General features: G+C 40.4%; 1 protein-coding gene across 2 annotated transcripts in view; it reads right to left on the minus strand.

The window, feature by feature from the left end:
• Positions 1-3,222: 3,222 nt before the first annotated feature.
• Positions 3,223-22,329, minus strand: part of entpd1 (ectonucleoside triphosphate diphosphohydrolase 1) — a 129,738-nt gene continuing 110,631 nt past the window's right edge. For both annotated transcript variants that reach the window (XM_060842149.1, XM_060842150.1), the window contains exons 8-10: positions 21,857-21,973; positions 15,174-15,305; positions 3,223-9,000 (exon numbers count right to left, since the gene is read on the minus strand). In XM_060842149.1, the coding sequence (XP_060698132.1) occupies positions 8,794-9,000; positions 15,174-15,305; positions 21,857-21,973 (456 nt within the window). In that variant the 3' untranslated portion in view covers positions 3,223-8,793. The remainder of the gene's footprint in view (positions 9,001-15,173; positions 15,306-21,856; positions 21,974-22,329) is intronic.

Genomic DNA, 22,329 nt, shown 5'->3' on the forward strand with positions numbered 1-22,329 from the left:
CGTGCAACAGTTTCCAACATAATCAGCTGAGTTGCCCAGGGAGTGAGTGTGGCAAAGTGGATCAGAGGTTCAGTCCGTACACATTGAAACTGCATTTAAACGCATGGCAAGAAACAACAATAACCTTGAAGCGGAAACGCTAGGCGTCACTTTGTTACAGCTCAAGTGTAGCAGCGAGTCCTGCCTGAGAAGTAATGGCAAGCTGGCCTACATCTTGTGTTAATAGACAGATTAGCTGATTGATGTGAGACAGTAGTGATGCACGGGAGGCTATGGCACAGGCTCATTCGCTTGAGTAAGAAATTGTCGTAGCGTCCAATGAAATGCATGGACTAACCATGGTAAATGTAAGGTTACTGGGATAGTGTAAGGGCTAGATTTAGGTGGCATGCTTGTTGCAGGGTCGGTGCAGACTCGATGGGCCGAATGACCACATTCCGCACTGGAGGGATTCTATGAAGCTATGAACTTCAGAGCTCCTTTTATGATTGGGTATAGAGAGCTGGACCTTGATCAGAGGGGCCAATGGGCCAGGAATGGCAGGTGGAGTTTAATTTAGATAAATGTGAGGTGTTGCATTTCGAAAAGGCAAACCAGGGTAGGACTTAAACATTTAATGGGTAGGGCCTTGGGTAATGTTGCCCATCAAAGACACTGGGGTATGCAAGTGCATAGTTCCTTGAAACTGGAGTTGCAGATAGACAGGGTGGTGTGGAAGGTATTTGGCATGCTTTTATCTTCATTGGTCAGAACAATGAGTACAGGAGTTGGGATGCAATGTTGCGGCTCCACAGAACATTGTCAAGACCACTTCTAAAATACTACATACAATTCATGTCGCCCTTCTATAGGAAAAATGTTGTTATACTGAAGAAGGTTGAACAGCATCCTTTTATAAACCTTTTGGAGGTTTATACATTTATAAAAAGTCTTTTCCCCAGACAGCATAGGTAAGAGGGGCAAGATTTAAAAAGGTGGTGGTATTTTTTAGATTAGATTACTTACATTGTGGAAACAGGCCCTTCGGCCCAACAAGTCCACAACGACCCGCTGAAGCACAACCCACCCATACCCTACATTTACCCCTTACCTAACACTACAGGCAAGTTAGCATGGCCAATTCACCTGACCCGCACATCTTTGGACTGTGGGAGGAAACCGGAGCACCCGGAGGAAACCCACGCAGACACGGGGAGAACGTGCAAACTCCACACAGTCAGTCGCCTGGAATTGAACCCAGGTCTCAGGCGCTGTGAGACAGCAGTGCTAACCACTGTGCCACCGTGCCGCCCACTAATTAGATTAGATTAGATTACCTACAGTGTGGAAACAGGCCCTTCGGCCCAACAAGTCCACACCGACCCGCCAAAGCGCACCCACCCAGACCCATTCCCCTACACCTAACACTACGGGCAATTCACCTAACCTGCACCTTTTTGGACTGTGGGAGGAAACTGGAGCACCCGGAGGAAACCCAAGCAGACACGGGGAGAATGTGCAAACTCCACACAGTCAGTCACCTGAGGCGGGAATTGAACCCGGGTCTCTGGCGCTGTGAGGCAGCAGTGCTAACCACTGTGCCATCGTGCCTCTCGCTCAATATGTATATGTATGAAACAATCAGAAAAAGGATCTGGTACACTTACAACATTTAAAAGGTGTTTTGGATGGGGTACATGAACAGGAACTGTAGAGGCATATGGGCTAAGTGCTGACAAATGGGACTAGGTCAGATTGGGATGCCTGGTAATCACAAATGAGTTGGACCAAAAGATCGGTTTCCATGCTGTATAACTCTATGACTCTGATAATAGAAAATAAGAGGGTTGTATCACTGTCATGTTTATAATACAATAATTAAGTTGAATGTAAAAGAGGAACAAAGAGAAGAGGAAAATAAATTGTTTGCTGGATAGTCAAATTGAGACTGACAAGGAATTTGGAGAATTTAGAGTCATACAGTACAGAAACAGACCCTTCAATCCAACTCATCCATGCTAACCAAGTTTACCAAACTAAACTTGTCCAACTTGCATGCATTTGGCTCTCAATTTTTCCTATTCACGTACCTGACCAGCACAGATACTTCTTCTGGCAGTTCATTTTACACACTAACCACTGTCTGTGTGAAAATGTTGACCCTCTGGTCCCTTTTAAATTTTTATCCTCTCACCTTAAAAATATGCCTTCTATTTTTGAACTCTAGGGAAAAGACATTTGCTATTCTCCTTATCTGTGCTCCCTTATGATTTTATAAACCTCTATAAGGTCACCCCTTCAATCTCATACACTCCAGTGAAAAAAGTTCCAGGCTATCTGGCTAACCTTTCAAGCCTGACAACATCCTGGTAAGTCTTTTCTGAACCCTCTCCAATTCAATGACATCCTTCCTATGGCAGGGCAGCCAGAACTGTATTCAGCACTCCAAAAGTAGCTTCGTCCAATGTGTCCTGTACAACCTCAACATGACATCTCAACTCATGTACTCATTGGCTTAAGCAATGAAGACACAATTAAGGGCCAAAGTAAATAACTCAGCACTTGCCTTCTTGAAAAAGTGAATGTTGCAAATATTGCACTGAAGGAAAAAAATAGTGAAATTAGATAGGATGAAATAGAGCTAATTTAAAGATTTGCAGCAGTCAAAGTAGAACAAATGGAAGTTTCCCAGATTTCTGAGGGAAGTGATGGAGGAATTGCTGAAGTTCTGGTTGCAGTCTTCCAATTCTCCTTCAATATGGGAGTGGTGTCAGAGTACTAAAGATTGCAATTGTTAAGCACCTGCTCAAAAAGATTTAAGACTGAAAAATTGAGCAAGTTCAGGCCAGTCAGCCAAATATCAATCTTGGCAAAACCTTTATAGACCTGATCATGAGATAAAATTAATAGGTACATGGTTAAGTATAGATTAATAAATGAGTATCAACATAAATTTATCAAAAGTAAATTCTCGGTAGCTAACAAAATTGAGTTATATATTTAAATAACAGAGTATGGATGAAGAGAATGTGCTTGATGTTGTGTACATGGGCTTCAAAAAATGATTGATAACATACTGCATAAAATTAGTAAAAATGAATGTGTGATTAAAGTGGCAGAGATTAAATGGGTACTGTCAACAATAAGGGACCATTAAGTATTATAGATAAATTCGAACATTCAGTGGTTTAATTAATACAAGACTTACACCTTTTTAATAAAAACAATTTTTATTGTATATAAAAAATGTAAACAAATCAAATAGTCTTGACACTAACATTACTATAATAATAGCAAAATACTACAAATGCTGGCCATCTAAAGCAAGAGAAATTGGAGAAATCCAGCAGATCTGGCAGCATCTGCGGAGAGAGAAACAGTTAACATTTCAAGTCCAATATGACTTGATATTTTCAAGAAATCATATAAGACATCAAAACTCTTTTTTCTCACACAGATGCTGCCAGACATGCTGAGCTTCTCCAGCATTTTCTGTTTTATTTATTGTCATAATTATATTTGTTATACACTTCTTACTCCTTACTACCCCAATCTTTTCTGGATTAGATATATCAACTCAGGTATTTAATTCTGTCATAACCTTCCATAAGTTTAACACTGTACTCTGAAAACCAGTTTAGTTTTCAATTCCAGCAATCTTTTTTTCACAGAATCTCTACAGTGCAGAAACAGGCCATTCAGCCCATTGGATCCACACCGACCCTCCAATGAGCATCCCACCAGACCTAACCTGCTACCCAGTAACACCACATTTCGCACCTAACCTACACATCTCTGGCCACCAGGGACAATGTGGCACGGTCTAAAATGCACATCTTTGGTCTGTGGGAAGAAACTGGAGCACCTGGAGAAACAGATACAGGGAGAACGTGCAAACTCCACACGACCCGAGGGTGGAATTGATCCTGGGTCCCTGGCACTCTGAAGTAGCAGTGCTAACCACTGAGCCACCATGCATCCCTCCACTGAACCAGAGATAAGTCTTTTATTTGCTTCCTCTTGACTATGAATGTCTCAGTTCATTATTCTGTTTATCTTCTCAATACTCTCAAGCTAATCTGTGGTGTGCTTTCTTTTACCACAAAGCTCTGAGGGCCACTATAGATTTATCGGCTTATTTAAAACTTAGCAATCTTGAAATTTTTCCAAGAAAAGAAATAATTCCAGAGCATTGAATCCCAGAAACCAAAGGCATTGCTGCCAACCATGAAGCATTTAAAATATGGGTCAAAAGTGGACAGAATTAGAGTGCATTTGCGACAACCTCAGAAGGTTGTGGTTGGTATAACTTAGAGATAGGAAATTGAAAGGCCACGAGCAGCTTTGAAATAAGGCTAACAATTTTAAAGTCAAAATTATACAACACTAGATTATAGTCCAACAGGTTTATTTGGAAGCACTAGCTTTCGAGGTGCTACCTCTTCATCAAGTGATTGTGGAACAGGACCACATGACACAGAATTTATAGCAAAAGGGTTACAGTGTCATGAAGCTGTCATGATACATTAAACCTTCATCTTTTAGAATGGGACATGCTGGTTTTGTTTCTTTAATATTTAAGAATGTTATTAAACTGGAAAGAGTGCAGAAGAAATTTACAAAGATATTACCAGTTATAGGGAGAGGTTGGACAAGATCAGACTTTTTTCTTTCCAGCATTGGAAACTGAGGGGGGATCTTATAGAAGTATATGTGATCATGATAGGCATGGAGGGTAGAACGTGAAAGTCCATTGTGGAGTGCATTGAAACAATAAGTGCAGAGTTAACAAAGATGTAAGTGAGGGTTTCACCAGCAAAAGAACCGAGAAGGAATGAAGACACTATGTTATCAGTAGAAATAGGCTGTTTTAGTGATAATATAAATATGAAATTGGGAGCTCATTATTGCAGGATCAAATATGATACAAATGCTGAGATCAGGCTTATGAAGGGCTTTTGCCTGAAACGTCGATTTTCCTGCTCCTCGGATGCTGCCTGACCTGCTGTGCTATTCCAGCACTACTCTAATCTAGACTCTAATCTCCAGCATCTGCAATACCCACTTTCGCCTGTATTAATCTCGATCTTAATCTTTCCCTGATATCAGGGAAAGGGATGAAATCAATAAAGATTGGAATAGGGATAGAACACACTGGCTTCAGTATTCCCAATATTTGATTTACGAAAATATATGTTCCATGAGTACTGGATGATGAATAAGCACCTTTGAAGGAGTAGGGTGAGGTGATGATGAGATCAAGCTGAAGGTTATTAAGTATACATGTGAAAATTAATACTGTCCTTTTGGAACAGAGGAGATGAATGTAGAAAATAAACATGAGGAGGTCGAAGATCAAATCTTCAAGAAATAGTGTGGAGACAGAAGAGAAGCCAGTACAGGTGATTTTCTGGCTATTATTAGTTAACATATCTGAACAGGTTCATTAGGAAATATCGGACAGACTATATCTGAATAGTGTGAACAGTTTTGATACCTTTACCTAAGGAAAGATATTGGCATTGGAGGCAGTCCAGGGAAGGTTCATAAGGTTGATCCTGTATTTGGAGGGATTTTCTTGTGAGGAGTTGTGTAGGTTGGACTTGTACTCATTGAAATTTAGAAAAATGACCTTATTGAAATACATAAGCTTCTAAGGGGGGTTCTTATGAAGATTTTTGGTAAGTGAGAATCTTTCAGGAGGGTCTAGGACCAGAACACATGATCTGAGTTAGGGGATCACCCATTTAAGAAAGAAAGGAGGAAGAATTTCTTCTGTCAGTGGGTAGTGAATCTGTGGAATTTTTGTTAGTGCAGAGGGCTGTAAAGACTGGGTTGTTAAGCATATTTAAGGCTGAGAAACGGAGATTTTTAATAAGTAAGGAATCAAGGGTAAAGACAGGACAGTGAAATAGATTCAGTCAGCCGAATGGTCTGCATCTGGCCTATGAAATCTAGGGCCTTATAATTGAGAGGCACTGGAAATGGTTTGGTCTCATCACTATTCCACAGGCAGGTAGAGAAGGACAAAGGAGGGAAAGTTTACATTTGTTGCAATCATCTCGGATGGAATTTGTGATTTTGATAAGAGTCATTCTGATACTGAGGAAAATTAGAGCAATGTTCCCTTTAAGCTGTGACTGTGCACGTCTGTCCTTTCCAAATTATCAAATGTGTACTAGCATGGCTTGATAGGCTAATTAGATTTTCCTTTTGTATACTGAATTCACTATGTCAGCCAGGACAATATTCGCAGTGCTCCAATTAGTCTCCATGATTCAGGCTCCAGGATCAGACTAGAGAGCTCAGTCACACTGCATGCACAAACCATGGTCCAGTGAATTGTGATGGGAAGTGTGAGAGAGGCCACGAAGGAGAACAGATTCTATCAGCTTTCTATCGAGGATGCAAGTGTGCTTTTTATTTAATTACATAACATAGGCATCTCTGGCTAGGCCAGAATTTATTGCCCATCCCAAATTGCCCTTGAGAAGGTGGTGGTGAACTGAAGTCTTTGGGATTATAGGGACACCTACTAGGAGGGGAGTTCCAGCATTTTGATCTAGTGACAGCAAAGAAACCATAATCTATTTCTAAGTCAACGTGGTGTAAGCTTGGAGGATAACATACAGATGTCAGTAGTCCTAGGCATCTGTTTCCCTTGTTCTTTGAAATGAATTAGTTTGCAGGGTTGAAAAGTGCTATTGAAAGAGGCTTAATGAGCTGTTGCAGTACATCTTGTAAATGTCACATACTGCTGTGACTATGTGTGAAGGGAGCGAATATGTAAGTTAGTGGATAAGGTGACAATCAAACAAATGCTTTGTTCTGGATGATATTGAGCTTCTTGACTGTTTTTGGAACTACACTTATCAAGGCAAGGGGAAAGTAGTTCTTCACAGTCCCAAAATGTGTCTGATAGAAAGTGAACAGGCATTGGCAATCCAGGAGATGAGTTACTTGCCACTGAAGTCTCAGCCTCTCCTCCTCTCTGCTCTTGTGATGTACAAATGGCTGGTACAGCTTAGTTTGTGGTCAATTGTAACTCCCAGAATGTTGATACTCAGGGATGTTAGAGAGAGCTTGAGTGCATTAGAGAATGAGTGGTAGGGCAAGTGCTGGTTTGTTGCACATGTTGGTCGAATTCCGCATTATTTCAGCCTGTCTAATGCTATGCAGCAAATTGATATCATGTATACTGTAATACTGCCTCAGTGCCAGTGTCAGTCCAGCTGCTCTAGCTGTACACAATGCCCCTGGAGTAGGTGCGACCCTGTGCAGATTGACCCTGAACTGGAGCCGTGACCACAGCAAGCCACACTGTATCAGTAAAAGCTGGGAAGCATATCAGATGCATGTAGACACATTTGGTTAAGATCACTGGTGAGGAATGAACAAACGGTGCCTTACAAACAGGTTTCACATGTTGATGTCAGTGAACCATCCAAACACACAGAGCCCCTCTCCACTGGATCAGAAATTTCTATGTGAACAAAGGACGTGTGTCTTGTAACAACTTAAATTGAAGAATTGTTAACATGCAACACAGACTTTGTATCATGAAGTATAAAGTTAGAAAAACAAATTCAATATTGTTTTGTTTTCTGTAGCTGATTTAAAGAGAAGGAAAGAAAGATTAAATATTTTAAATCTCCAACAATGAACGTCTGAAGGAATGATTCCTTGCTTGTAAAAGTTCATTTTCACAACCAAAGAGTTATTTGCTACTAAATATGATTTACCATTCCAATAAAAAGTGTATTATTACTGGCAAATTTAACAAAAATGTATCGGATAAGTACAATAACCACACACATATGTAATTGAATGATATGTCTGTCAGTAACAAATCAGTATCGCACAATTTCTAAAAGAATAGGACATCTTGGGCAGCAAGTTCCTTATTTGCACAATAAACCTCACATTTTTGGTTGCTCAAATTAGCCACGTGATTTCCATGTGATTTTCATGTAATAAGCATTTCCAAAGCAAAATTTAACCATTTGCTCAACAAGGAACAAAATCCCAGTCCAGGCATTGGGAATATTTAATGAGTAGATATCAGGTAATTTCAATATTACAATATTGAGACAACTCATTGCTGGAATTAGGATGATTGCTTAATCCAATGAGTCTTAAACAATTCCAGAGAAACTCCACTGCCTGGGGCTTGCTGGAGAGAGTATAGCCAAATTGGATACAAGTAAATTTACTGCATAATACAATTTTAAGCATTTTAATTAATTCATTCACAGAATGTGGGAATTATTGGCTAGGTCAGCATTTATTCCCCATTCTGAATTTGACTGCCCAAGTTGGTACGGACATCCTTCCTGAACCACTGCAGTCCTTGGGGTGGAGGGACGTGCACAATGCTGTTAAGGAGGGAGTTCCAAAATTTTTATCAAGTGATACTGAAGGAGTGATGGAGTTCCAAATCAGGATGGCGGTTGACTTGGAGGGGAGCTTGCAGGTGGTCAAGTTCCCATCTATCTGCTGTCCTTGTCCTTCTAAGTTGATAAGAATCACAGGTTTGTAAGATGTTATTGAAGGAGTCTTGATGAGTTGCTTCAGTGCATCTTGTAGATGGTTCACACTTTTGTCACTATGCACCAGTGGTGAAGGGAGTCAACATGAAGATGGATGGATGGAATGCCATAACAATTTCCATAGCAAAATGTGGACATTTGGTCAACAAAGAATAAAATTCCAGCTCAGGTTTTGGGATAGGTAGTAGGTTGCTTTGTCTGAATGGAGTTGAAAGATTAATGGACAGAACATTGGTGCGAGCATATACTGTATTTGTAAATTTAATTACAACTTATCTTGTGCTTTGAAAATTTTTTTCTTAAAAATAAGAAATCCAATGAGTAGCAGAAAGAAGACGAAGATGGAGACGATGACCATGACTGTTAGATATGAGGTATTGGTGAGGGGTTTGGTGTAAGGCGGTTCTGCAGGGATCATATTTGTAAGATTCATCATGTATCCAAGTGTCCAACCAGCATTTGTACCTTTAATCTGCAAACAATAAAAAAAATCTGATTAACAATGATGCAAATAGACTGCAACATGGAAAGATATGGAAATAGAAGAGAATGTTATGTGGCTACAAAACAGACAATTGAAAATAGATTAAATCAAACCAATGTCTGCCTATGGATGATTTTCTTCCCAAGTTGAAAGGCCAAAGAGGAGAGGGAGAGAGAGAGAGAGAGAGAGAGAGAGAGACAGGATGCTGCAGGGAAGTGAACAGAAGAGAGGATCTTGGGGAGGGGATCATAAAGGAAGAGAGATTTTAGAGATAGGAAAGGTGAAACTGGACTTAGACATACAATTGTGCTTTTGAGGCTTTGGATTCAAAAGCTGAATATAAATTAAATAAAATTTGCAGGTGGTAAATTAGAACAAACAATGGAATCAAGTATTAGAACATGAGCTGGACAAGGTAATTCCATTTATCACAAAAAAACACACATTAGAGGGAAAAATTGCTGAGCTATTTGTTTAAAATTATACTAAGGTAAGATGGGAGAGAGAGGGACAGAGGAGGAATCTCTTGTTAGGGAGTCAGGTGTGAGAGTAAACATCACTACTGTTCAGGGACAGGTCAGCTCCTCTTCTATGGTCACATGGTTCATAACAGATGTTTGAAGAGAACAGCAAATCAACAGGCAGAAAGCTCTTACCGTCAGCCCCCCAGCATTGAAGGCTCCAGTATCATATTAAAGATAAGCAGATAGTCATTCACTCGCCGTGACCCAGGAGCATCCCTGCTGCCAGTATTGGGCAGGCAATAGAACTGTGATGTGATCACCCAGAGGCTAAGCAGGTGGAATATATAAGCTAAGTGTGTAGTGGCCAGGAGGTGGGTGGGGTGGGGTGGGGTGGGGGTACATCAAACCAGGACCCAGAGTTTGAATGGGCTCATTGTGCTTGGCTTGAGGCTGTGGCCAGGGACAGGGAGGGAAGTGTCACCAAGGCAGGATAGAGGTAGGGGCAAGGCTGGGGCAGCAGCACTGAGGCCTGTAATTTCAGTCCCTGCCTCATACTGTCACTGTTATGTCAGTTCAGGATGCAGTTGATAGTTACTCAGGAGGGCTCAGGGGCTGGCAATATCCAGGCGTGCTCAGAAAATGCCAATGGGTATCTGATCATTCTTTTGTTTGTAGGAAGAAACCGTTCACAATTGAAGGACAAGGCCTCAGACTTGCTGAATGTGGGGCTGGGGTTGCCACATACTCGGATCAATGAAGGAGCAAGCAGCTGACCTAGCAGGGACGGACCATGCTTGGACTGGACAGATGGAGAGTCTGCACTGTCACAGGAAACCTCCAGTCTGCAGTGATCAGATGTACTGACAAAGTGAGACATTGTGTAGATTAGGGTGTGTTCGTAACCATTAGCTGAGTTTGTACCAGGTCTAACTCCAACCATGAAGAGTTTTCTTCTTCTCTCCATGGACTCAAATCCTCAACAGCACATTTTGTCAACAACTTGATGTCAAATGAGATCACTCTCACCTCTGCAATTCAACTTTTTTTGTCCATGTTTGAACTAAAGTTGTAATGAGGACAGGGTGGTCATGGCGGGACCCTCAAAACTCCGAGGTGGACACTGGAACCTTGGGAGGAGGAGTAAGAGTAAGCCACTTGGCTCTTCAAGTGTATTTTATCATCCATCTAGATCATGGCAGATCTTCTCATTCCTCACTGTTTCTTTATTATTCCAATAATTCAATATCATTATTATCTAGAAATCTATCAATTACAATTGGTTCTGCTACAACACGGCAGTTCCGTTCTCATGCAATCCAGTGTTATAAGAACATTGCATAACAGCAGCACCATTTAAACTAATGGGGCTGGAATCACGTTATAACCAATACATGCTTTAAAAGTTTGCACTTTAGAAACAGCGTCCCCAATTACTCAATTGCGTTATAGGGAATTTGCATTAATGAAACGTGTATTATAGCAGAATGACCTGTAATTTTTATTTATTCACTCTTGGCATTTGGACATTGTTTGCTGGTCAGTGTTTATTGCACTCTCTAGTTGCACAAGGTAATGGAGAGCTGCTTTCTTGAACCGCTGCAGTCAATGTGAATCAGTGGAGAATTCCAGGATTTTGACCTAGTAACAGTGAAGGAACGGTAATATATTTTCAAGTCAGGATGGACTGTGGCTCAGAAGGGAACTTGGATGTGGTGATAAGCATGGTAACAAAGGATAAGTGTTTTGTCAACCACAAATCCAAAGGACAATGGTTGGCCAATGCACAGCAGCAACCATTCAGACAACATAATGTTAAATGACAGATTGGTCCAAGTATGTCACCAAAGTGTACAGAGTTCCGTTCAGAAAAGTAGAACATGGTCAGCTTGGACTTGACTGAACCTTGAGTACTATGTTCAGTTCTGGTCATTGAGACATTTGAGAAAAAAACCTAGGATTATCCTCATTCTTAAAAATCTGAATGTTCAGGTACCTTCGATTTTAAGCTCTTCAGATTTGGAAGGAAACATGAAGCATTCAGTCATTTATATAAATGATTTGGATGTAAACATATGCAGGTATATGCAGATGACACCAAAATTGGAGGTGTAATGGACAGTGAAGAAGGTTACCTCAGATGACAATGGGATCTTGTTCAGATCAGCTAATGGGCTGAGAAGTGGCAGATGGAGTTTAATTTAGATAAATGCAAGGTGCTGTATTTTGGGAAAGCAAACCTTAGCAGGACTTATACACTTAATGGTAAGGGCCTATGGAGTGTTGCTGAACAAAGAAACCGTGGAGTGCAGGTTCATTGCTCCTTGAAAGTGGAGTGACAGGTAGATAGGTAGTGAAGACGACATTTGGTGTGCTTTCAGTTATTGACTAGAGTATTGAGTATAGGAGTTGGGAGGTCATGTTGCAGCTGTACAGGACATTGGTTAGGCCACTTTTGGAATATTGCATGCAATTCTGGTCTCCTTCCTATCAGAAGGATGTTGTGAAACATGAAAGGGTTCAGAAAAGATTTACAAGGATATTGCCAGGGTTGAGGGATTTGAGCTATAGGGAGAAGCTGAATAGGCTGTGGCTGTTTTCCCTGGAGCATTGGAGGCTGAAGTGTAACCTTTATAGAAGTTTATAAAATCATGAGGGACATGGATAGGATAAATAGACAAGGTCTTTTCCTTAGGGTGAGGAAGTCCAGAATGAGCAGGCATAGGTTTAGGGTGAGAGGAGAAAGATATAAAAGGGACCTAACGTGCAACTTTTTCACACAGTGGGTGGTGCATATGTGGAATGAGCTGCCAGCGGAAGTGGTGGAGGCTGGTATAATTACAACATTTAAAATGCATCTGGATGGCTATATGAATAGGAAGGGTTTAGAGGGATACGGACCAAGTGCTGGCAAATTGGAACTAGATTAGGTTAGGTTATCTGGTCGGTATGGACAAGTTGGACTGAAGGGTTTGTTTCCGTGCTGTACATCTCTATGACTCTGACTCAGACTTACTGAATGGTCACAATGCAGGAGGAGGCTCAGAGTATTTCAATTGTATGAATAGGTCAAGGTATCATAGAATTTAACTATAGAAGTTAAGGTTAGTAATGATAGGAGGAACTGATCAACACATGAATGGATTCCCAGAACAATGCAACAATAAACACTGGAACATTTAAGAACCAGTGTATGTAGTAAATGAAAATGTTGAAATTATCCTGGCCAATGGACTGAGGTGGAATCCATGTCCTCCCTAAACTAAAATTATGACTTAGAGATAGAGATGCACGGCACAAAAAAAACCCTTCGGTTCAACTTGTCCATGCCGACCAGATGTCCCAACTCAATCAAGTCCTACCTGCCAGCACCCGGCCCATATCCCTCCAAACCCTTTCTATTCATATAACCATCCAGATGCCTTTTAAATGTTGCAATTGTACTAGCCTCCACCATCTCCTTTGGCAGCTCATTCTATACATGTACCATCCTCTGCATGAAAAACTTGCCCCATAGGTCTCTCTTATATCTTTCCCCTCTCACCCTAAACCTACGCCCTCTAGTACTGGACTACCCCTCCCCAGGGAAGAGACTGTCTATTTATCCCATCCATGCCCTTCATGATTTTATAAACCTCTATAAGATCACCCCTCAGGTTCCAACACTCCAGGGAAAACAGCCCTAGCAGATTCAAGCTCTCCCTATAGCTCAACTCCTCCAACTCTGGCAAAATCCTTGTAAATCTTTTCCGAACCCTTTCAAGTTTCACAACATCCTTCTGAAAGGATTTAGATGAGAATTGCAAACAATAGTCCAACAGTGGCCTAACCAATGTCCTGTACAGCCACAACATGACCTCCCAACCCCTGTACTCAATACTCTGACCAATAAAGGAAAGCATACCAAATGCCTTCTTCACTATCCTATCTACCTGTGACTCCACTTTCAAGGAGCTATGAACCTGCAATGCAAGGTCTCTTTGTTCAGCAACACTTCCTTGGACCTTACCATAAAGTGAATAAGTCCTGCCAAGATTTCCTTTCCCAAAATGCACCCACCTCACATTTATCGAATTTAAACTCCATCTGCCACTTCTCAGCCCATTGGCCCACCTGATCAAGATCTCATTGTAACCTGAGGTGACGTTCTTTGCTGTCCACTACACCTCCAATTTTGGTGTCATCTGCAAACTTACTAACTATACCTGCTATGCTTACATCCAAATCATTTATGTAAATGACAAAAAGTAGTGGACCCAACACCAATTCTTGTGGTCACAGGCCTCCAGTCTGAAAAACAACCCTCCACCACCACCCTCTGTCTTATACCTTTGAGCCAGTTCTGTATCCAAATGGTTAGTTCTCCCTGTATTCCATGAGATCTAACCTTGCTCACTAGTCTCCCATGGGGAACCTTGTTGAATGCCTTACTAAAGTCCATATAGATCACATCTACAGCTCTGCCCTCAATCTTCTTTGTTACTTCTTCAAAAATATCAATCAAGTTTGCGAGACATGATTTCCCACATACAAAGCCATGTTGACTATCCTGAATCAGTTCTTGCCTTTCCAAATACATGTACATCCTGTCCCTCAGGATTCCCTCCAACAACTTGTTTATCACCGACATAAGGCCCACTGGTTTATAGTTCCCTGGTTTACCCTTACCACCCTTCTTAAACTGTGGCAGCATGCTTGCCAACCTCCAGGCTTCTGGCACCTCACCTGTGACTATCAATGATGCAAATATCTCAGCAAGGGCTCGGCAATCACTTCCCTAGCTTCCCACAGAGTTCTAGATTACACTGATCAGGTCCTGGGGATTTATCCACTTTTATGTGTTTCAAGACATCCAGCACTCCCTCCTCTGTAATATGGACATTTTTCAAGATGTCATCACCTATTTCCCTACATTCTATATCTTCCATATCCTTTTCCACAGTAAACACGGATGCAAAATGCTCGTTTATTATCTCCCCCATTTCCTGCGGCTCCACACAAAGGCCACCTTGATGATCTTTGAGGGGCCCTATTATCTCCCTACTTACCCTTTTGTCCTTAAATATATTTGTAAAACCCCTTTGAATTCTCCTTCACTCTGTTTGCCAAAGGTATCCCATGACCTTTTTTGCCCTCCTGATTTCCTTCTTAAGTATGCTCCTACTGCCTTTATAATCTTCTAAAGATTCGTTTGATCTATCTTGTCTATACCTGACATATGCTTCCTTCTTTTTCTTAACCAAACCATCAATTTCTTTAATGATCTAGCATTATCTACACCTACCAGATGTTCCTTTCACCCTAACAGGAATATACTTCGTTATCTTATTTCTGAAGGCTTCCCATTTTCCAGCCGTCCCTTTACCTGCGAACATTTGCCCTCAATCAACTTTTGAACGTTCTTGCCTAATACTGCCAAAATTAGCCTTCCTCCAATTTAGACTGGTGAAGGGGGGAAATCAGGATTTGGTTAGGGTTAGAAGACAGACAGCAGAATTTTGGATGTGTGGAAGATTATGGAGGATGGAAGGCGAGAGTCCAACTGGGGATGTAGAAAGCTCTAGTTTGGAGGAGGCAAAGCATAAATATGAATTTCAGCAGTAGATGAGTGGGTGGTGCAGGTAGCAATGGGCACTATTACAGATGTAGTGGTCAGCAATGGTTTGAGATACTGAGAAAAATGGTAAACAGGATACAAACCTTTCTCAAAAACATGATTGTTTTCCAATTACTGGAGGTAAAATTGTAATTCTGCAGGAGGCTGAGGATATATTGTCCAGCAAAGCAGTTTTCACTCAGATATTTTTCATTTATTGAGAATGAACTTTTAACCTATTAAAGAATAAATTGATATGATGAAGAGAAACCAAATATGCAACTCCTGTGATTAATTCACATATTCATTTCTTTCAATCTACAGCACAGGGGATGCAGACATTAGATTGCCAGTCAAACACTATTGTAAACTGGGGAACTTGTAGTTACAACAGCATCAAACAACATTAACAGAGCCAATCCCAAGATCAAGCTACCACTTAGATGCTTTGGAAAATCTACTTGTAAACAGTGTACAGGCTGGTGTGTTGTCATCATGTGACTTCTTCCTCCACTCTAAGTACTCTCACTTTCATTGGGTGCAGGTAATAAACACTTCTCTTGAAATTGCATTAGAGTCTAACAGAAATTGTGCTGATTTTCTGAGCTGAGAGAGAGCCAGTTCCTTTTTTTTAAAAGAAAGAAAGCAAAGAATTAAAATCACATTCTGCATCTAGGAAATGCTAAGTGTGAGAGAATAGGTGTGAATTGTCCATTCCCTGATACTATAGAAAATTAAAGGAGCTGGAATTTCTTTTTACATTTTCTTTGTCAAGACTATGAAATCGATACAAAAAACAAGACTGATCAAATAAGAGCAGCAATCCTGTTTTCAGTGCTGAGAAAGGTAGACAGGATGGTTAAGGCAGTGTTTAGCATGCTTGCATTCATTGCTCAGACCAGTGAGTATAAAAATTAGACGGTCACGTTCAGGTTTTCAGGACATTGGATGAGGTCACTTTTGCAGTACTGTAGCCCTGCTACAGGAAGGACATTATTAAATTGGAGAGGGTTCAGAAAAGGTTTACTAGGGTGTTGCTGGGACTGGAAGGTGTGTGTTACGGAAAGGCTAGAAACTTTTACTGCAGTGAAGGTTAAAGGGTGACCTTATACAGGTAAAATCATGAGGGGGCATAGATAACGTGAATAGCAAAGGTCTTTTCCTTAGACAGGGGAGTTCAAAACTAGGGGACATTTTTTTTTAAGGAGCGAGGAGAAAAATTTAAAGAGACCTTTTCTACAGAGGGTAGTTTATATGTGGAATGAACTACCAGAGGAAGTAGTGGATGCAGACACAATTAGAATGTTTGAAAAGACATTTGGATAAGTTCACGAATATAATAAAATGTTTTGAGGGTTATAGACCAAACAGATAAATGGGATTAGTTTCAGTTCAGGAAACTTGGTCAGCATGGACTGAAGTGACTGCTTCTATGCTGTATGACTCTAAGCTGCTAGATCTCACTGAGGAGCAAATAAGACAGACTGAAGAAGTCTGAGGCCTTGAAAACATTCATAAGTAACACTGATATAGAGAGTTCAATGTAAGTTATGCACACGGCCATCAGGAGGACTGGGAGAGTATTGATCAGTATGATATCACACTGTTGCATCTGGCTGAATCCTTTGAGTTTGCACAATTGAAAGATGATCCCAAAAAGATAAGAGTGTCTTAGGCATTAGTAATTCCACTGTGAGAACATGTCTTCTGAGAGAGGTAATGTTTTCTATTAAGGGCTATTGACATGTGCTGAAGATCACAGGTGGTCAAGTATCAGCTGAAATGAATTAATAAAAGAACAGATAAGGAACTGCATTATGCTGATAGACATTCCAGGTTGAATGAAATCAACATGTAAAATTATTTGCAGAAAATAAACAGCAGAAAAATACCAGAGGGAAAGGTGAAAGGAAGTTTGTCCAGTGTGGAAAAAACAGTGTTGTAACCACAAGAAGCGGAATTACTTTGCATTCAAAGTGTAACTAGAAAGAAATAAAAGCTGATCAAGATGATTGCTGAAGAGATGTCATCCAAAATTCTGACGAACTGACTTTATGATGATACTGACTTTATAACTATGACAGGTTGGCATTGTGAGTTCTAGAGGTGATAAATACCTTGTGACTTAACCAGAAGGAGACACGCAAGACATCATCATGAGCTTCACAGACCTGTATGAAGTGGATTAAGGCAGTGACTTGAAAATTATAGTAAGGTTGAGATTATATGTTGGAATGATACTTTTCCCAAAGAGGAAAAGTGAAGCTGACAGCTCAGTCCACAGAGAAGAAAAATAGTCCACAGAGAGGAGACACTGGACAAATTCTTCTCCTCTCAGCTGAAGCAAATCTAAAACTTGCTAAGACTGCTAACCCCAACACTTGCCAGAAATGATCTGAGCATTTTGCAGACCCCAATGCCAGACTGCTGACCAGATTCCATATGATTACAAAGATGTTTTTATAGATACAGAATAAGGGGTCACACATTGAAGATAGAAAGGAGGAGGAATTTCTTTTCAGAAGGTAGTGAGAATTTGTGGAATTTTTCACCACAGACAGTTGGAGGCAGAGTTACGTATGTGCCAGACTGATAGATTTTTAATTAGTAAGGAAAGGAAGGATTATAGAGAAAAGGCAGGAAAGCAGAGCAGTGGGTTTTATGGGTGGCACGGTGGCACAGTGGTTAGCACTGTTGCCTCACAGCGCCAGAGACTCGGGTTCAATTCCCGCCTCAGGTGACTCTCCGTGTGGAGTTTGCACATTCTCTGCGTGGGTTTCCTCCGGGTGCTCCGGTTTCCTCCCACAATCCAAAAACGTGCAGGTTAGGTGAATTGGCCACGCTAAATTGCCCGTAGTGTTAGGTGAAGGGGTAAATGTAGGAATATGGGTCTGGATGGTATACGCTTCAGCAGGTCGGTGTGGACTTGTTGGGCCGAAGGGCCTGTTTCCACACTGTAAGTAATCTAATCTAATCCTATCAAGTCAGCCATGATCTCATTGAATGGTAGAGCAGACTAGATGGACTGAATGGCCTACTTCTGTTCCTATGTCTTATGGTCGGATAAGGTCTTGGATATCTTACCGGTGAATGTCATCTCAATGTGAATGAGAGTGAGACCAATGCAAAATCTGTCAAGGAGAGCTCCATCTCCCTTCAGTCCAGCTTAAAAGACAGGATAGAAGAAAAACAAAACAAGGCAGTGATCAAGAAAGTAATAACTCCTCCAGTCTGGATTAGCAGCACGATAGCAGTGAAAAAAAGGAAGACTGAGAGAGTTCACAGATCTAAAAGTATCTCAATAAAGTTTGAATAGATTTCATGACCACATTCCAATCGATGAAGAAATCTCACAACAATTTGATGAGGGAAAAATCTTTACTTTACTCAGTGTGAAGGATGGCTACTGGCAAGTGAAGCTGAATAAAAGCAGCAGTTTTCATAGAATCTACCTACATTCTGGTCTCCATTCAAGAGATACTGCTCTTGATCCTCATGGCAGTTGGTCTTTCCACCAGTCCTAGAGAGTATCAATGCAGACAGCATCTGATAAATCAGTGAGATTCCCAGAGTGGAAGCTATTGTGGATGATCAATAAGATTACGCATATGGATATGATAAAAGAGGACATCACAGACCACACAAAAATCTAGTCAGTCAGCTTGATAGAATTCACAAGAATACCTGAAGCTGAATAAAAAGATGCAATTCATGTACTTAAAATGTAAAAATTTTAAGTACATGGATCATGTACTAATTACAAGTGATTTTGTCAAGATCCTAACTGAGATGGTGAGAGCTGGAACAAACATTCAGTAATCAGCAGTTATGAAAGCAGTGAAAAGATTTTTTTTGGATTTGTGAACTATTTATGAAAGTATTTGTCCTAATTTGTCAGCAGAGTGTGGAAATCTTTGCAAGCTCACTGCCAAGAAGAAGAAGATGCTGCTTTCACTCTAATCAAACAACTAGTGATGGCCCCAGCGCCAAGGCATTCAGGCTACAATGAAGGCTCAATGTTCTGCCAATGAGACAGGACTAGGAGCAACCTTTGTGCAGCAAAGGCAACCAGTTACATTTGTATCTAGGGCATCAATGTGAACAGAATGATGCTACACTCAGACCAAGGAAGAGTGTGTAGCTATTGTCTTTGGTTGTGAGTATTTTAATCAATACCTGTTTGGGAGAGGCATAAACTACTTCAAAGCATCTTCTTCAAACTGTTTTATCACTCCAAAGCATTTGCAAATAATGTTTCTTTGTTTGGAGAGATATAATTTTGATATGACATACAAGTACATGAAAGAGATGTTCATTGACAATATACCATCAAGAGCAGCATTTCTGAGAAGACAGTTGAAGATGCAAAGATAGAGTGTGAAATCTTCCAATTTGATTGAGAAGTAACAGTTTGACTTTCTCTGGAAGTTCTCAACCCAACAGATGTTGAATTTGTAGGACAAGCTTCTGACCAAAATCAAGCAAGCTTAATAACGAGATGCAGCACTCCAAGTTCTGCAAGATGTAGTGATCATGGCCTGAGATCTCCAAGGCAAAACATGTTGTTCTAAGATAGCATTGATGAACAGATAGTCCAAGATAAAATTTTGTACAAATAAAATAATCTTCTTATGTCTTACAAGATGAGAAAAGACATGCTGAAGCACTTCCATGCAAACATTACAGTATTGATTTTTGTCTGAGGAAGACAAGAGGAGTGCTCTACTGACAAAACATGAGCCATGAGATTCAGGATCAAATCAGCCAGTGCAGTGCTTGTAATGATTATCAAGCTAAGCAAAGTAAAAAGCCACTTACAATATGTGACATCCAAGACAGACCACAGATGAACCTTGGAGTAGATGTGTTTACTCTCATAAGATTATCTTGTCTATTAATGACATTAACTACTGTTCTGACTACTGAGAGTTAGACCAGCTAACATCAGTGACTACTAGAGAGACTGTAGAATTCCTGAAAGCATACTTCTGACATTACAGCATTCCCTGATGAGTGACTTAGGCCCTCAGTTCATTAGTGAAGAAAGATTAGGAAATTCAACACCATGCATTATCTCCACACCATACCCAGTCAAATTAAAAGACTGAAGCAACAGTGAAAATCAGGAAAACCATAAATATTAGTAAGAGTGTATGATAAAATCAAGGTGAAATGACAGAAAGCCAAATTTCACTTTCATAGATCTGCCAAATCATTGACAGAAGTGGAGAGCTAGAGTGCAAATGCTCAACACTCAACAAGAGTAAGCCCACATGTGAACTTGATACCTCTGCAGACTAATTGTCACATCAACCATACACAGTGAATGTGAATTAGAAAAATAACATCACAACTGTAGACCTATGTACAAGTTTTGAAGTTGTTCCTTCACATCAGCAACTGATCAGGAAGATGTCATCCCACCATCCACCCCAAGTACAGAACAATTATCAGTCCCATGGGTTGGCTGTTCCTCAACAAAGGAAATGGCTCAGCAACAACAAGTACTGTTGTATTATAGAGAAGATTCCAGATCAGATAGGCCTGTACCTTCAAGACATTATATGGCATCATGACATGTGATGTTCTGGTATAAAGGTACACGTTTCCCTGCAGTCACTCTGTCATTGAATCAGTGTAGAATCTTCAGCCAGTCAGCTCTGTGTATGCAATGTACAGTTACATCATTAAACAGAGAATACAGACTGCTTGCAACCTATAATATTGTAGAATGTATATAGTTATTATAAATTGACTTCCAGACATCTGTCTCAACAAGAACCTGGCTTGCTGTGGTATAAACTACATGAACTAACATACAGAAAACCACACAGTGAGACAGTTACCATGTGACAACATTCCTTCGAGAAGAAACCTAATCCTAGGAACAAGTAGATCCCAGACAAACCACCAAGCACATGCACATGTACCATTCGTAAACATGCACAATTTAAGGATGGTGTGCATAACTAACCTGCAGAGACTTCCAAAAATGGGATTAGCTAGAATTAAGATAGTTTGTTAGTGGATTTTCTTTGTGAACTACTGAGAGAGGGTAACATGTGGCTACAAAATTTTAATGCATGTGATTTTTAAAAAATGAAAATGGAGAAGTTTGGAGAAATGCAGTGATAGATATTGGCTGGCTTGCTGTAGTCATGTGACCTCTATGGCTGCTGAGTGATTTCATTTAAGTTGGGGCACCTATTAAACATATTACTTCAAACATTCCTACTGATAAGAAAAAGAAAACTAAGATAAGAAAATAAGGTGAGGAATGAAAGAACCTGAAGGAGGGTGGAGGGAAGGCTACAAACATTGGAATGTAAAAAGAATAGAGAAATATTGTCCTTTTGGCTGTAGCTTTCTGCTCTTGTATTTGCTTTCCTGGTTGGGAAGCAGCAATATTGGACCAGATCTTCTATTTTCTCATGAAAGTTTGTAACTGCTTCTTCAGAAGTCAAGGCTGTTGTATGATGCCACTCTCATCAGTGTCATGACTATGTACCTGGACTTACCTCAGTCAGCTCAGTCCAAAGGCAAATGGCAAATCCCATGGACCTCTTGCTGAATTCTACCGACTAATCCTCTTGTACTGAGAGTTCCTATTGGTACGTGCCTGAGATTTTGCAATAAAATAGATTTCTCTTGCAGTAGTAAACTCCAGCTCCAGTAAGGGCCAACCAGTACTGTGTCAGTCCCAGCCTTTAACTGCACTCTCTGACTCTGAGGCAGGAATAGCTTGTGTTGTCGAAGTGACACATCAGGCCAAAGAGCTCACACCTACCTCAGCCCATGGCTTCAAACAGAATGCCTTCACTCTCTGCTGTGCTGTGGACAAATCATAAGACTTTTCACTTGTCAGATTAAAAAAGTCCATCACAAAATAATATGCAGAGAATGCCTGTGGGAACAGAAGGAGAAAAGGAATAAGGAAAATAAATTTTGATTTGTCAGCATTCCTCAACCATAATTGTCTCACAAACCTTAACTATTCTCCAGAATATTGTTCAACTTTTAAAAAGATATTTGATTTTCTCCTGCAATATATGGATAGGAAATCCCAGGATATAGTCACAGGGACCAGTGCTATAATACCTTATTTAATCTTACAGTATAGAAAGAGGCCTCTCAGCCAAAGTAAATTCAACAATGGGTTAGCTCTGACAGGAGAAATTAGAAGAAATAAAGTGGAGTGCTGTGTGATTTCAGAAAAATTGTTGTTACATTGAAAGGAATTATCTACAAAATGGTTTAGAG

Source organism: Hemiscyllium ocellatum, chromosome 22, assembly GCF_020745735.1.
Source record: "Hemiscyllium ocellatum isolate sHemOce1 chromosome 22, sHemOce1.pat.X.cur, whole genome shotgun sequence".
NCBI classification, from domain to species: Eukaryota; Metazoa; Chordata; class Chondrichthyes; order Orectolobiformes; family Hemiscylliidae; genus Hemiscyllium; species Hemiscyllium ocellatum.